Below are 17849 nucleotides of genomic sequence, written 5' to 3' on the forward strand. Positions count from 1 at the left end.
TGAAAAACAAGGTAGGGATAGGGAGATAGGATATCACAAGCAAGCAAGTAGCTTGGTTTTACTGGAACATAAATAGGAGTAGATAAGCCCTAGGCTGAGTGGCTCAGTTGGTTGGACCGTTGTCCCATAGACCAAAAAGGTACGGGTTTGATTCCTGATCAGGGCACATACCTAGGTTGCAGTTTCAATCCCTGGTTGGGAGGCGTACAAAGGCAACCAATTGATGTTTTTTTCGTATTGCTGTTTCTTCCTTTCTTTCTCTCTCTCTCCCTATCTCCCTCTCCCTCCTCTCTCTTTAAATAATGATAATAAACAAAATAAAAGTAAATAAAAAAGAGTAGATAATAAACCCTGGCTGTGTGGCTTGGTTGGTTGGAGCACTGTCCCGTACACCAAAAGGTTGCAGGTTCGATTGCCTGCACATATCTAGGTTGAGGGTTTGATCCCCAGCTGGGGCGTGTGCAAGAGGCATCCAATGGATGTTTCTTGTTTCTCTCTCACATGAACATTTCTTTCTCTCTCTCTTCCATCCTCTCTCTGAAAAATCAATAGATGTATCCTCAGGTAAGGATTTAAAAAAAGAGGAGATAATAAAACTGTAACAGTCAACTGAAGCCTGAAGGCCAGGCTAAGGAATTTATGCCTACAATGGCAAAACCTAAAAAGTTAACCAAGTAGTTTGGCTCAGTGGATAGAGCGTCGGCCTTCGAACTGAAGGGTCCCAGGTTCGATTCCAGTCAAGGGCATGTACCTTGGTTGCGGGCACATCCCCAGTAGGGAGTGTGCAGGAGGCAGCTGATCAATGTTTCTCTCTCACCGATGTTTCTGACTCTCTATCCCTCTCCCTTCCTCTCTGTAAAAAAATCAATAAATATATTTAAGAAAAAAAAAAAAAGTTAACCAAGCATTTATAAGCAATTTCCAATATAAAGTTAAGCTTTATTTTCACTACTCCACACGTGAAAAATTAAAGTTCATCAAAGCTAAGTTACTTGCCCAAGATTACACAGAATATGAGCTAAAATTCAAAGCCACATCTTATGAACCAAAGTCCAGTGTCCACCCCACACCACCAGTAACTAAGAATGGGAATGTCACAGAGGATGGGAACAACCTAATCAGAACCTTGGAAGCACAAAATAAGAAATAATAGAAAAGATACTCAGAATAAAAATCTAAGAAGGAGGCTACTGCAACAGTGCAGACTGAGTCGGAACTAGGAGTGCTAAAAGAGTTGAATATCAAAATCCAGCAGGTCTTAGCAATTAATTAAATATCCTATATAATAAAAGTGTAGTATGCAAATTGTCCCCTTGACCGGGAGTTCGCCCAGGAGTTGACCAGGAGGCAGGGCCGGCTGGGGGAAGGGAGAGAGGCCCTGGCCAGCCTGCAGGTGGTGGTGGCTGCAGGAGGTCCTAGCTGGTGGAGACGGCAGGAGGTCCAGCCAGAGGCAGCAGCAGGCGGCTGGAGTACCCAGCCAGCAGCTGCTAAGGACCCTACCAATGCACGAATTTCGTGTACTGGGCCTCTGGTGGAAGATAAAAGAGAAAGAACTAGTAGTTGACAATGCCATTAACAAAAAAATGTAATGGTCAGCCCAGGCCGGTTTGGCTCAGTGGATAGAGCATTGGCCTGCGGACTGTAGGGTCCCTGAATTCGATTCCGGTAAAGGGCACGTGCCTGGGTTGTGGGCTCGATCTCCAGTGGGGGTGTGTGGCAGCCAATCAATGATTCTCTCTCATCACTGGGGTTTCTCTATCTCTCCCCCTCTCCCTTCCTCTCTGAAATCAATAAAAATATATTTAAAAAAATAAAATAAATGTAATGGTTACTCCCATCTTAAAAGAAAATAAACAAAAATCCAAGAGAAGCTTCTCTAGATCCTGCACTTGAACTACGATTTGCACCCCTTCTCTCTTAACAGCCAAACTTCGCTAAAACTCACTGTCTCTGTGTAGCCTCACATTTATTTTGAAGAATGTCTTCTGTCCCCAGATGCCACTAAAACTTCTATTTAAAGTCACCAATAACCTCTATATTGCCATATCCATGGCCATCTCGGTCTTCAATATACTCAGCCTCTGAGCAGCATCGACCTCAGCTGACCACTCCCTCCTCTTTGAAACACTATCAGTATAAAGAGATGTTTAAAAATACAAACTGGAGCCAGTTGAGAACCTAAGTTCAAAAACCCACTTTTCCAGTTACTACCTGGTGGTGTTGGACAAATCTATTAATGCTTAGAACAATGACTGATAAACAGTAAGTACCACAGTCACTTGGCTTTAAAGACACAACTACCTTGATTTTCCTCATACCTTTCTGGTCCCTCCTTCTCACTCCCTTAGTATGCCACTCCATGTCTACCAACTTCAATTACCATAATATGCCAATGAGACTCAGCCTTATGCCAGTAAGTCCTTCCTTAGGCCCAGAACCATGGTTACCTACTCAACAATTCTATAGGCACTTCACATTCAAACTGTCCAAACTTAATCAAAACCGAACTTATGCTATTTCCCTCAATCTCCAAACCTGCTCTTCCTTCAGTATGCACTATTTCAATAATTACAGTCACCCACATAAGGAAAATTTGGGAGTTATCCTTCCATGTACCCCGTAACTTCACCCTCCACACATCCAACGAACCAAAATCCTATGATTCTATTTTCTAAATATTTCTCAAAACCTCTCTAATTATACTGTCGGCACTCTCAACTATACCACCATCATATCTTACCTGAATCTCTACAGTAGCCTCCTACTTGGTCTTATTAAATCCATTCTTGCTCTCTCGATCCTTTCTCTATACTCGAGCCAGTTATTAGACCAAGCATTTTTTTTTTAATCCTCATCTGAGGATATTTTTTCCATTGATTTTTAGAGAGTGGAAGGGAGAGGGAGAGACCGAGAGAACACCGATGTGAGAGAGACGCATCGATTGGTTGCCTCCAGCATGCCCCCGACCAAGGCTGGAAGCCTGCAACAGAGGTACGTGCCCCTGACTGGAACTGAACCCGGGACCCTTCAGTCTGCAGGCTGTTGCTCTATCCACTGAGCCAAACTAGCTAGGGCTAGTCCAAGCATATTACTCCTCTGCTGAATGTCTGCCTTTCCTGCTTTCAGGATAAAACCCTACTTGGACTGACCCCTAACAACCTTGTCAAGACTGACTCTCTCCTCCACTCTCTTCTCTCGTTACACTGGACTTTTTGTTTTTGTTCAGTTGATAAGTTCTTCAACAAACATGTCAGACTCCTTCCAACCTCAGGGTTTTTGCATGTGCTAGTCACTTCTCTTTTAAAGTTGGTTACCTTGCCGAAACCGGTTTGGCTCAGTGGATAGAGCGTCAGCCTGCGGACTCAAGGGTCCCAGGTTCGATTCCGGTCAAGGGCATGTACCTTGGTTGCGGGCACATCCCCAGTAGGGGGTGTTGCAAGAGGCAGCTGATCGATGTTTCTCTTTCATGGATGTTTCTAACTCTCTATCCCTCGCTCTCTCTTCCTCTCTGTAAAAAATCAATAAAATATATATATTAAAAAAATAATAATAATAAATAAATAAAGTTGGTTACCTCTTACTCACCCTACAGGTCTCAGCTTTAAAGGCTTTCTCAGGAAAAGTGTTCTCTGACACCTTCTCCCACTCCTGAAGTTTAGATCAGGTTTATATACTGCCATTGCATCCTGTACTTACCTTTGCAGTCCTTTGTGTAACTATAATTAACATTATTAGTTTAAGTATTTATTTAATGTCTGACTTTCCCACCAGACTGTAAGCTTCATGATAGAAAGACCATGCCTGTCTTATCTCTATATCTATTGCAAGCTTTGCTTGGTGTCTGACACATGGTTAAGTGCTTGCAACATTTTCTCATCCCTACCATTAGGCTTTGCATTAGCTGGTCCTTCTACCTAGAGCTCAGTTGACCCAGATCTGGTCCCCTAAGTTCTTGAACTTCACAAAATTGGCTCCTCATCACTCAATTCATAGTTACAAAATGCCGTCTTCAAAAGAAGCCTCTAGTGATCACCCAATCTCAAGAAGTTATTCCCATCATACAACAATTTTATTACCCTTTTAATTTCTTTGAAGTATTCAACACATCTGAAACCACAGTATAGTATTCAGAAGTCTAACAAGGCAAGGCCCAAGCAAAGTGCCTGCCACAGTGTAAGCATTCAACAAACATTTAAATGACTGAATCTCCTGAATGAGAAAAGATGACATGGGGAACACCCCAAATCCATCAGCAAAACATTTACAAACTGTGCTCCAATAAAGTTGAAAAAATGGCAGTATTAGCCTGGTAGGCTTGAAAGCCAGACTGCCTACTTTGAATCCTGGTTCTTTCCCTTCTTAACTGGATAACCTCAGACAAGTTACATAGCTGCTCTATGCCTCAGTTTCCAAACCAGTAAAATGGGAATTAGAACAAAGTGCCAATACAAGCACATAGTGTATTATTATCCATTAGATTGGGCTTTTCCTCCCAATGTTTCAAATACATAGGGTGATTTTTCCTTTATCTTATCCACCCCAAAAGGGCCAACATTATTTTTGTACACTGCACAACTCCAAAGACATCTTTCACATAGATTAAGACATGTGAAGAGCACCTTCTAGACTTGTGCTACATGGTAGTACCATCTCCGAGTTCCAGCAATCCTTTGTGATAATCAAAAGATTAAGATGATCAAAAGGCACAAGAAACAAGGAAGTACTTTGGAAACTTAAAAGTATTATAAAATGATCACTATATTTACAAATGTACATTCTCTTGAGGTCAGTGTCAGAAAGAAAGTTGACCAGATTACTGCTCTGTGATCCAAGGCTATAAAGAGATGGAATAATAGTCAGGCTACCTTGAATTCACACCGAGGGCTACAACCAGCCCATGAGGTTGTTTCTCAGGGATGGTCATGGGTATTCAGCTGCAGGGCAATTCATAATATTTCAGTATTTGCTTACATCTAACACTGCAGCTTTTATCTCATTTTTCTATCCTTCAAAGAGAATATCAAAAGGAAATTTCTTGTTGTAACATAATTATTGATCTCAATACAATGAATACTTATTTCGGGTACCCAAATAAGTTGATCTTAGGATAAGTTAAGTGGAGTAATAAACTGCAACTGGGTTGAGGATTTTTCATGACCATGAAGTTAGCTTTGTGAAAATTCAACAAAAATGCTTCATGCTTACTTTGGGCGAAGCCCTAAGAAACAAAATCTGAGAGTGCTTTCAAGATGTTTTGTGATAGACTTTAAATTCAAAGATGAATAGCAGCTAATCAGAATAACATACATAGAACCATCTACTGATTTTCAATCTTACACTACTGACATTTTGAGTAAATGATTCATTGTTGTGGAGGTCTGATCTGTGCATTAGGATGTCTTAGCAGCATCCCTAGACTCTACTCACTGAAATACCAGTAGTACTCCCCTAATCCAACAATAAAAAATGTCTCCAGCCCTGGCCAGTATAACACAGTGGTTAGAGTGTCATCCTGCAAACCAAAGGGTCTTGGATTCAATTCCCAGTCAAGGGCACATACCTGGGCTGCAGCTTCAATTCCTGGCCCTGGTCGGGGCATGTGCCAGAGGCAACCAATCCATGTGTCTCTCTCACATCGATTTCTCTCTCTCTCTCTCTCTCTCTCTCTCTCTCGCGCTCTCTCTCTCTCTCTCTCTCTCTCTCTCTCTCTCTCCCCCTCCCTCTCTCTCTCTCTCCCCCTCCCTTCCCCCATCCCTCCATCCCTTCCACTCTCTCTAAAAATCAATGGACAAAATATCCCCCTAGCCTGGCCGACGTGGCTCAGTGGTTGAGCATCAACCTATTGACCAGAGGTCACAATTCAATTCCTGGTCAGGGCAGGTGCCCAGGTTGTGGGCTTGGTCCCTAGTGCAGGGGCGTGCAGGAGGCAACCAATCAATGATTCTCTCTCATCATTGATATTTCTGTCTCTCTCTTCCTCTCCATTCCTTTCTGAAATCAATAAAAAAATGTATTTTAAAAAAATATCCTCCTAGGGTAAGGATTAACAACAACAACAACAAAAAGGCTCCAGATACTGCCAAACGCTCTTGACTGGACAAAAATTACACCCAGATGAGGACCCCTGCTTTAAACAAATCTGTTCCGTCTAAAACATCCACCCAAGTTCTCTCCTCTTTCTTTCAAAAATCCCTCCCTCTGATCTTCCTGGGAATCCAGATTTAACCTCAGAGTCCACCTCAATTCTTCAATTGCCTTTGCCTCCAAAATCCTCAAAAATCAGTTAACTCCCTCAATGACATGTCAGTACTCTTGTTAAAACCACAACTGGTGATAGACTTAATACTAGTACTCAAGGTTCATGATCCCTAATCAAGCACTCTTTTCCATCATAGCACATTGCTATCCAGCAGTCATCAAGTTTTAACAGTCCTTCAGTGCCAACATGTCTTGCTTCCTTCCACCCCTTACTTTCCATTTCTACTACTTATACCCCAAAGCAGTGGTTCTCAAACTTTTTCATGAATCAGAATCACCTAGCTTGTTAAAACACATTTTGCTGGTCCCTAACCCCAGAGATTCTGATTTAGTAAGTATGGGGAGGATCCAAAAATGTGTGTAACTAATATGTTCCCAAATACAAAGATAATGCTTATGCTGCTGGTGAGAGGACCACTCTTCAAGAACCACTGCCCTAGAGTTCAGGTACCTTTCACCTTAAGAGTTAACTTATTTCAGTATTCTTCCAGACCTAAAACTGAAAAACTATTACTTCTAAAATTTTGATCAAATTACTATTCAATTAAAAATAAGCCACAACTTACGGCTATTTTCCACACGTGGCTTTTCGTTATTGTTTAAAATGTGTGCCCAACAGTATCAACAGTGCCTCCCTCCCAAAACAAATCTACTTTAATCCTACTAATCTAATGGATATCTTTAGAATAGACCTTATAGACTTCCCATTCCATAATACAGCTTCTGCTGTCTTAACCTCCTACAAGGCCACCCTCTTCCCTCCTCCTCTCTACCTACCTGAAGGAGGCTTTCACCACTGTATTTGCCAAAACCACGTTTGGTCACTATCTGCTGCCTTTTATCTTTATGGTTTTAAGTTTTTACCAAGTACTCACAGATAGAGAAAACCCCCAAGAACCTAAAATTTAAAACAGAAAACAATGATATAAGTGACATGCATAAATAAAAGGCCTGACATATACACAAACTACACAAATACTGGTGTTTTAATAGATTAAGTGCAATCAATTAAAAGTTCACAAAAAGAATGTGCTGATCTTTTTTAAAATATGATTAAACACCGGCTGTCAAAAATTTATAGCTACCTCATTTAGGATGTTAAGCAGGCATCTGTTAGGGAAGAAAATTTTAAAGTAGAGAAAGTACTAAGTTTAACCACTTCCTACAACAGAAGTGGGTATCATTTGTTTTCTGTATGAAATGCACCACAAGAGAGTTGGTATGTTGTAAAAGAAGAAACATGGGGTTCTACTCCGACCGATCTTAGGCAAGTTGATCAAGGCCTTCCCCAAGCTTCCATTTCCATAATTAAAAGAAATTAAGGTTTAAAACTATACAGTCTACCTTACAGGATTGCTTTGAGGGTACAATAAGGTAACGTATATTGAAGAACATAACCTACTAGTTGGCACATGATAAGTGTTTATTGAGTTTTAACTTTTTTTTTTAATGAGAAAGCACAATGCAAAAATACAGTGTTATTCCAAAAATAAGATAAGCAGAGCAAACTAATGAAACCTGAGTATGTCCATTTCCTAAGGGAAAAATGTTTTTTTAAAGAATATAAATCCCTCAGTGTGGTATACAGTAAATGTATCAATTCCCTGACTTAATGACAAAACCAACACTTGAGAATAACATCACTTGCAACTTCACAACTTTAAGGTTGTCTAAAAGTCAGCAAAAACTTGCCCTAGCTGGTGTGGCTCAGTGGATAGAGCATCGGCCTGTGGACTGAAGGGTTCCAAGGTTGGATTCCAGTCAAGGGCACATACCCAGGTTGCAGGCTCAATCTCCAGTAGAGGGCATGTAGGAGGCAGCCAATCAATGATTCTTTCTCATCATTGATGTTTCTATCTCTCTCTCCCTCTCCCTTCCTCTCTGAAATCAATAAAAAAATATATATTTTTTTTAAAAAAAGTCAGCAAAAACTTTGACATACAGGGTTTAGGACAGGATTAGAGGTAGAACTTGAATTCACCCTGAGCTTTTAAAGTTTAACTAGACATTTTCTTATTTTTTTCTACTGGCCCAAACATTACAAATGGTGTTCATCTGGCATGTATGTGTATTAAGCATAAGTTTTTAATCTGTTATAGCTTAGACTTTCTGGTCCTTACGTACACTGCAAGATCCAATGCCCAGATATTTTGCTTATCCCTGTGCACCAAAACTCTCCTCAATTCTAGTGGCCTAGCACTCAAGAAAACTGGTAATACAAAAAAGTATTTATGAAGGCTTCCAACAACATAAATACTTATTGAGCACTTTCTATGTTTAGATTGAGTATCATCTTTTTTCAGGCTACTTATTGAACACTTTGTATGTGTCAGACACTGTTCAAAGCATCCAATATACACCATAAACAAAAACAAAGTCCCAACTCTCAAGGAACTTACACTAATGGAAAGATATGCACAAATAAACAAATTTAAGTATGGTAGCTAATGACTGGTGCTCAGCAAAATAAAACAAGAGAAAATGATAGAGCTTAAATATAGTCCTTACTCTGGGTCTCCAAAATAGTTTACTGTGGAAGACTGATACATAAAAATAAAGAATTAGATCCCTCGCTCTAGCTGGGTTGCTAGAGTGTAGGCCCGCAGACTGAAGGACACTGGGTTTGATTCTGGTCAAGGGCATATGTCCAGGTTGCAGGCTTGATCCCCAGTACGGGGTGTGCAGGGGGCAACCGATCAATGATTCTCTCTCATCATTAATGTTTCTATCTCTCTCTCCCTCTCCCTTCTTCTCTGAAATCAATAAAAATATAATTTAAGAAAAAAGAAGTGATGTTAGTTGTGGGTGTCCTTTATCAAGTTGAGGAAGTTTCTTTTTATTCCTACTTTGTTTTTATGGAAAGTGTTTGAATTTTGTCAGATGCCTTTTTTCTGTGCCTATTGATATGATCATGTAACTTAAAAAAAAAATTCTATTGATATATGTTACATCAATTTTTAGATGTTGAATCAACCTTGTATTACTCTGATAAATTCCATTGGTCATGCATGGTGTATGATTCTATTGTTACTAGATTTGGTTGGTTAGTATTTTATATTCATACTAGAGGCCCAGTGCACAAAATTCATGCACAGGTAGGGTCCCTAGCAGCTGCCAGCTGGGGCCTTCCTTCGTTCTGTGCCGCCCCCTGGTGGTCAGCACACATCATAGCAAGCGATTGAACTCCCAGTCAGTCGAACTCCCAAGGGCACACTTTGCATATTAGGTTTTTATATATATACTAGAGGCCCGATGCACGAAGATTTGTGAAAGAATGGGCCTTCCTTCCCCTGGCTACCAGCACCACCTTCGTTCCGGCCGGAGCTGCCTTTCTGCCTTCCCACGCTGCCCAGAGGCCTGGAGTGGCTGGGGCGGTGCGGAATGCCTACGTCGTCGCCATGGCATCCCGCCCTGCCCCCAGCTGCTCAGTGCATGCAAATTAACCCACCATCTTTGTTGGGTTAATTTGCATACTCACCCCAGATTGGCTGGTGGGCGTCGAAGGTACAGTCAATTTGCATTTTACTCTTTTATTAGTGTAGACTAGAGGCCCGATGCACAAAATTTGTGCAATGGGCTCAGCCCTCTAAGCCCTGGCTTCATCTGGAAGGTCGTTCAGCTATCCGGTCTAATTAGCATATTACACTTTTATTATTATAAATTAATAAGGGATATTGGTCTGTAGTTTTCTTGTGATGTCTTTGTTTGGTTTTAGTATCTGGGCAATGCCTCATAGGATAAGTTAGGCAGTGTCACCTCCTTGTCTACTTTTTGCAGGGTTTGTGAATAATTGGTATTAATTCTTTATTTTTTTTTTACTTATTATTTTTAAATATATTTTTATTGATTTCAGAGAGAGAGGGGGAGAGAGAGAGAGAAACATCAATGATGAGAGAGAACCATTGATTGACTGCCTCCTGCACTCCCCCCCGGCCCCCCCCCGCCCCCCCACACACACACACCAGCACTGGGGATTGAGCCCCAAACCTGGGCATGTGCTCTGACCAGGAATCAAACCATGACTTCCCCGGTTCATAGGTTGACGCTCAACCACTGAGTTACACTGGCTGGGCATTAAGCATTTACTTTAAATACACATTATTTTGCCCCTGATTTTCTATGCAATAAGTAAGGATTACTCAAAATTGGTGTGATTTCAAAAACCTGAAAGATCATCAATTATAATTGCAATGAACAACATAAACTGATGAACAAAAACAGATCCAGAGACAGAGAAACATCTATCAGAACGTCAAACCTATGGGAAGGTAGGGGAGGGTGGGGGTAAGGGGGAAGAGATCAACCAAAGGACTTATAGGCATGCATATAAGCCTAACCAATGGACACACACAACAGGGGGGTAAGGGCTAAGGATTTAACTAACATTTTAGATTAAGGAACTGTACGATATTATGCTGAACATTCCCTATAAATGAACTTAAATATAAATGGGAGAGTCACAAACATCCAACACTTTAGCTCCTAAAATCAAATGAAGAAATAAAAGATTCCATCTTTAGTACCAGTCAATGTTTCTTAATAAGGTCCTACATCTAAATTTATTAAAATACAAAAATAGCCCTGACCGGTTTGGCTCAGTGGATAGAGCGTCGGCCTGCGGACTGGGGGGTCCCAGGTTCGGTTCTGGTCAGGGGCGTGTGCCTTGGTTGCGGGCACATCCCCAGTGGGGGGTGTGCGGGAGGCAGCTGATCGGTGTTTCTCTCTCATTGATGTTTCTGACTCTCTGTTCCTCTCCCTTCCTCTCTGTGAAAAATCAATAAAATATATTTTAAAAAAAAATACAAAAATAGCCCTAGCTGGTGTGGCTCAGTGGATAGAGCATCGGACTGCAGACTGAAGGGTCCTGGGTTCGATTCCAGTCAAGGGCATATGCTCACCCTGCAGCCTCAGGAGACAGCCGGTCAATGATTCTCTCTCATCACTGATGTTTCTCTCTCTCTTTCCCTCTCCCTTCCTCTCTGAATCAATAAATAATATATATTTTTAAAAAATACAAAAATAAATCATGTTTACCTCTGGACAACCAAATATCCACCCATCATTAAAACTAAAGCTTCTGTTCCTCTCCTCAGGTATACCAATTTGACTTGGAGATCTATCTGGTTTTATTCTAGGAATCCATACACTGAAACTACTAATGTTTTTCATTAAAAAAAAAAAAAAAAAAAATCTAGTCCTGGTTGACATGGCTCAGTGGTTGGAGCATCGGCCTTTGGGCTTGCATGGGTTCAATTCCCAGTCAAGCACATGTACCTGGGTTGCAGGTTCATTCCTTCTCCTCCCACCCCCCTGCAAGTTGATGTTTCTCTCTCCTCCCTCCCTTCCACTCTCTCTTTAAAAAAAAAAAAAAAAAATGGAAAAAATATCCTAGGGTGAGGGTTAACAAAGGTCTATGTCTTGCTTTGAAAAAGCCAAACAGGATCTATTTTGTTCATCAGTTTATTTTGTTTATTAACCAGGAAACTTATATGCATATATGCATAGCCAATAGACACAGATAATAGTGTGGTGAAGGCCTGGGAGGTGTGGGTGCTGGGTGGAGGGGGTCAATGGGGAAAAAACAAACAACTGGGACATCCGTAATACTATTGACAATAAAAATAAATTTAAAAAATAAAATTAAATTAAAAAGCCAAACAATATTTACCCTCCCATGTCATTTCCTACACTACAAAATAAGTTTTCTGGTTCCAGAAAGTAGAGTCAATGCCCAAATCTACATATACACATCATCTTCAAAGGTACAATTCTCTTCCACATGTAATAAGTAAATAATAGTTTGGTAAAAGACAAGCCAACTTTAAAAAACTAGCTATTTCTGATTTTTTAAAAAATTACTTGTCATAAAGATGATATAAACCTATCAAATTTTACCAAATTCATCCTGTGCACTTGAAATAGCTATGCCATTAAAAGGATCTATTCAATCATGAATATAGCATTCTTATTAATACGCATACAACTTTTTTTTAAGATAGGTAAAGGATCACCCTGGCCGATATGGCTCAGTTGGTTGGAGCATCTGCCAATGCACTGAAAGGTCACAGGTTTTATTCACAGTTAGGGGTACTAGGTTGGGGGTGGGGAGTGTCATATGGGAAGCAACCAAACAATGTGTCTCTCTCACATCAATGTTTCTCTCTCTCTCAAATAAAATAATAAAATGCCCGTCTGGCAAGGCTCAGTGGTTGAGCATCAACCTATGAACTGGAAGGTCACAGTTCAATTCCTGGTTAGGGGACATACCCCAGTTGTGGGCTCAATCCCCAGTGTAGTATGTGCAGAAGGCAGCCGATCAATGATTCTCTCTCTCACTGATGTTTCTCTCTTTCTCTCCCTCTCCCTTTCTCACTGAAATCAATAAAAATACATTAAAAAAAAAAAAAAGATAGGCAAAGGGTTTTGAATACAAAAAAGTCATTCTTGTTCCTAAATGAGTTTAGAACATTTAGGTTCTGTCCCCAAAAATAACATGAAGTAACAGTCAATAATAGTAGTCAATGTACTACCTAATTCAATTAAATTTGACAAATATATACTGTATGAGACCAACACAAACTTTAATCACCAAGCCAAATTGATAAACCTGTCATCTTGTCTTTCACACTTTATGTTCCATGGCCAATTACTGTAAAACAACCTAAGTTCTATACTATGACCTTCTTTAAAGATAGACAAGGTGTTAAAAATATACATATATATATATATGTATAAACTACTATGAAGATTAGCCTTTATGCCTTTATGTTAGTCTTAAAATTGTTCAAATAATACCTATCTCAACCAGTAGAGAATTCTGTAATACGAGCACTCACTGAAGAGATATTAAAAGTATGGTAGGCAAACTGCCACATAAATAAGCCACCAATATGCTCTCATATCAAAAGTTATGCTATGGAAGGGATTTACACTTCAGATACAATTTTGTCATGTAATCTTAGAAAGGAAAACATGTCACCCTAAACTTCAAAATTATCACCCAAAATTCTAAGAAAGGTCCCCCAATACGTGGTTACCTTCTTACATAAAATGACTACAATTGCACATGAACCAAGAGGAAAAAAACAGGTTAGATAAGGAAAGGATTAACTGTGCAACAGGTAGCAATCACTATAATTAACAAACAAACAAAAAAATCTTACCAGGACAAAAATCATTGATTTCTTGTATCTCCCTACAACTACCTTTGAAAGACTGGATCCCAATATCCCTTAGAGATGTATGTAACAGGTCAACAATTCTACAAGTTTGACATGATAAGCATAATCTTTCTTTTTTCCCCAAAGAAAGTTTAATTCAAGAAAAGTCAAAACAAAATAATTCCTAAATGTACAAAATTCCACTACTGATATACTTTCCTTGGAAAAGTTAAAGATAAAGAAATATAATCTCAACACATGGATTAGAGGAGGCAAGTCTCTGAAATAAGGCTTGCCGGAACACATACCTGCTGGATATACTTGCCAATACACTCCACACCTTTTTACCAATCACATCAAGGGGAAAAAAATATAGTCTTTTCTCAAAAAGAGTGGAGATCATCAACAAACGGATTAAAGAATTACTCTTTTTCCCCCTCCAAACTAAGTCTAAAATGCAGAGCCAAATAAAACCACCATAAATTCCTTTAGTGTCTTCTAGGTCTTTCAATTCACCAAATTTCACATAATAAATATAATTTTGTGACTTTCCTCATACCCCACTCTACAAAGACAAATTCAAATTTCTGAAATAAATATATGGTGAGAATATTAATAAAGCTCTCTGACTAGGAAAGCAAAATCAAATTCTTAAAGTCCAATAGGGAAACCTTGAGAAGAAAGCAGGGCCTAAAGGAGCGCATGCATATTCATATGCACATACAAACGAATTCCCTCCAAATCATTACTAAGTAAAAATTTCCTTCAACAAGATGTCATGTATCATACATTCCTCCCAAAATACAAAATACAGAACTTCATCAGCATCCAGTATTTTACCTTTTCTCAACTCCCCCCTTCCTTCCAAACCTATCCAAGTATTAATTTGTTTAAAAAAAGAAAGACTCAATAGTTTTACTCCCCAGCTCAAGGCCACAAAACCTGGCACACCATAATCTTTAAAAAATTTTATCCAACTATCCTTCCTCAAACAGTTTTGCCTCTGAAATTTACATTCTAACTTAATTTGAATTATTACAATGTCAATATTGCAAAATTAGGAATCCTTGTCACGTTGTAAATCCAAAAAGTCCTCGGATTTACAATGGTTTCTATAGAAGTTAAAGGCTCCATATATAACTCCATTTCCAATCAAGATGAATATGAAGGCTCGAACTATTTGGCCTAAAACCCAAATGAGGTAGTCATGATATACCTCCCCTCCTTCTCTAGTGTACAGAAAAGCCACCTGAAAAGTTGTAATTGCAGTATGTTCACAAATGGAAACATTATAGTTATTCTACTTCAAAACTGGAAAAAAATATAACAAGAAAATACTAACCAATCTCTGGCTGTAACGAATCCTTTCTTCTTCGGGTTCCATCTCTCACTCTTCTGTTGAAATTACTGTAAAGAAACCACTCCAGGGCTGCCTTCTTCCTCCTTAGGAACCAGATTGATTGCAACACTGAAGAATAATGATATGAGCAGAGATGAGAACTCAAACTCAACCTTTCTTTCCACGGAAAAAAAAGTGTTTAAAATATGTGTAAGTTAAAAGCTCTCCGAGAAATCTGGTTCCTCTTCATCTGTTTGGGACCTCTCTGCTCTTGGGCAAGTGGTTCCATGTCTTGACCAACATTAATCAAATTACAACAGTCCAAGGCCTAAGCAATAGGAGATGCTGGTTTCAGTTCCTTGTGGTCGGGCCACACCACTTGTTTCTCCCCACAGGATACAATTAGCAAGGATCCCCTTCATGGCAGCATTAGCAAAAAAATAAAAAATAAAAGGGGGGGGGGGGGGGCACTGACCAGGTGAAGCAGGTACTGAAGTAATCCAGATCCTAACCAAATTAGTTCTCTCTCACTGGTAATTAGAAACTAGAGGAAAGAAGGGCAGACTAACCATATAAAAAGAGGACAAGAAATTCGGATCTGAAGACAGACTTCAAAACAATTTCCCACACCCCTCTAGAAAGCAACAATCTTCGTCTTCCTTCCTAAGGATCTTTTCATTCCCAAACCCAACCCAAGACGAGTACAACTCTGAAATTCAAGAGTTGCAAAATCAGGAGCAAAAATTCCACCAGATACTTTGGGTAAATAAATAAAAACAAACGATTCTACCTATAGATATAAGTAAAATACATCTTTTCCAAAAATTAAATAAAGACAGGTTTGCGCAACGGACTCATAATACCAAGAATGGTTTTTCTTTTTTTCTAAATATTCTTATAGATGATGGCTTCCATAGGGAACGCAGATTTGTTTTCCCTATTCTAACTACATTACCGCCACGTTAAGCATCCTTTCAAAACTGCTATGAGACCAGAGGACCCGGTGACACAGTTGTGAGAACAGTTCGCGGCAGTGCTCTCCGGAGGAAGCCCTCGCCCCGAGTCGGGAGAGAAACCGCGTTTGCACCCCCTGGGCGAGGGGAGGGTCGCAGGGGCTTGAGAGCAGCCGGGGCCGGAGAGCAGAAAACGGCAAATCGCGCCGGGCTCCCCCGGGGAAAGGCGTTTCAATGGTTTGCCCATCGGAAAAAGAAATAGAAACTTTACATTAAGTCTTTAGATAACACAGAGAACCAAACTTCCAAAGTGGGGGGTGGGGGGGGTAGAGAGGGAAATCTCACCGGGGGTTTTGCTCTTGAGTTCTTGACCAAAAGAGAAGTAAAAGATTCCAAAAACTGAGAGAAAAAATTAAATCCCAAACGTCGTCTTCCTTCGTTTTTTTCCGTGGATCAACCCAGTATCCAGAGAGGGTCAGAGCGACCCGGAAAAGAGAGGAAACAGTTGCTGAATCAAACCTCCTCTTCTGGCTTTGGAGACCGGGAGTCGGAGGCGTCAGGAGAGGGGAGCGCGACCCCTCGGCGCCGAGCCCGGGGCGCCCCCGCCTCCCCCGGGCCAGCGGTCAGCAGCCGGAGCCCGAGACCCGGGCCGGCCCCGGCCGCGGGAAGCACCCTCCTCGCCGTGCCCGCGGCCAGCAGCCGCCTGACCGTCTCCGGAGCCCGAGATCGGCGGCCGATCAGCTGAGACCGGCCGGCCCGAGGCTCCCCGCGCCGCCCCGGCCCCCCGGAACGCGGGCCCCGGCCCCGGGGGGCAGAGAGGGCGGGAGCGGCAAGGCGCGCCGGGCTGGGGGCCCGGGCTCCCCTCGCGTCTCCCCCTCAGCCCGGGCTCCGCGCTGCGAGACGAGCCCCCGGTTACTCCCCAGTCGCAGAGAAGGGATTCCGGGGGATGGGCCCCCTGGCGTTGCTCCTCCTCCCGGTGCGCCCCTTGCCCAGAATAGACAGAGCGGCGACAGGCCCAGCCGCTGGAAAGGTGCTCTGCGAGCCGCAGCCGCCGCTGCTGCCGCCGCTGATGCCGGGGAGGGGTGTTGTTTCCCTCACACAGGAGGAGCCGCTGAAGCAGCCGCCGCCATTTTGAACCCGTCAGACTCTCACATACACACAGCTCCTCCGCGGCGCACTGCGCAGGCGCCGCCTCCCCACCCCTCCTCCGGCTTGCCTCTCCACCCCCCACTCCCCTTCAAGCCTCCCTACGCTCTTACCGCTCTCCCGGGCGCACGTGAACGCGCACGCGTCACTCTGCTCTACGCGGACACTCCGCCGGCGCGCGCACGCGCGGATGCGTCGGCCTCGAAACGCCCGCGCCCGGCGACGCCGACGCCGACGCCGACGCGGCTCCCTGCCCCCCCCCCCCCCCTCGCATCGGCTGCTGGCCCTCCCGCAGGCCCGCTGCCCGCTCTCCCCGCGGGCTTCCTTCCAGAGCTTGGGCCGGCCCGCTGCTCGCGCCTGCGCGCAGGCCACGGTGCCTCCGCGCGCGCTCTCCCCCCACACGCCCTCGTTCTAACACACAGACACACACGTACACTTCGCCTCTGTGACCCCGCCCCTCGCCGGCCAGCTGCGCCGGCGGCCCTCCCCCACCTCTCCTGGGAGGGTGGTGACCCCCGACCCCCTACAAAGCACAACCACCCCCCCACCCCCCAGCAGTGGGAGAAGCGCCTGGTTCCCCTGCAACCGCCCCAAACAGCCGGTCACAGTCACATAACCTGAGATCCGGGCGGCCTGGGCCAGGGTGGCCGTTGCCCGCCTCAAAGCGGGGTCTCCCGGGGTCAGGAAGCTGGGCCCGGCCGACCCGACCTGGGCGCCCCGCTCGGGCCTGCCCGGGGCGAGGGGGCGCGGGGAAGGGACGCCTACCCGTCTGCTGCCCTGTCCTTGCGCCCGCCAGTGGGCCGAGGCCAGCCTGTCCGCCATCCCCGGGCAGGCCCGGCGCCCCCGCCGCGGGACCCGTCCGCCCTCGGCTCGGGGCGGGGGCGGGGGGGGCGCTTCTCGGTGCAGCGGCCTGGCCCCGCCTCACCCACTCCTCGCCGCTCCGAAGGGGCAGGAACCGGGAGTAGCATGTCTGTCCTGGTTTCGGCTACCCGG

General features: G+C 43.2%; 1 protein-coding gene across 2 annotated transcripts in view; it reads right to left on the minus strand.

The window, feature by feature from the left end:
- KDM2A (lysine demethylase 2A) overlaps positions 1-16854 on the minus strand; it is an 89532-nt gene extending 72678 nt beyond the window's left edge. For both annotated transcript variants that reach the window (XM_008146879.3, XM_054725639.1), the window contains exons 1-2: positions 16056-16854; positions 14761-14886 (exon numbers count right to left, since the gene is read on the minus strand). In XM_008146879.3, coding sequence (XP_008145101.1) covers positions 14761-14802 — 42 coding nt within the window. In that variant the 5' untranslated portion in view covers positions 14803-14886; positions 16056-16854. The remainder of the gene's footprint in view (positions 1-14760; positions 14887-16055) is intronic.
- Positions 16855-17849: the final 995 nt, after the last annotated feature.

The sequence above is a fragment of the Eptesicus fuscus genome, chromosome 13, assembly GCF_027574615.1.
Source record: "Eptesicus fuscus isolate TK198812 chromosome 13, DD_ASM_mEF_20220401, whole genome shotgun sequence".
NCBI lineage: Eukaryota > Metazoa > Chordata > Mammalia > Chiroptera > Vespertilionidae > Eptesicus > Eptesicus fuscus.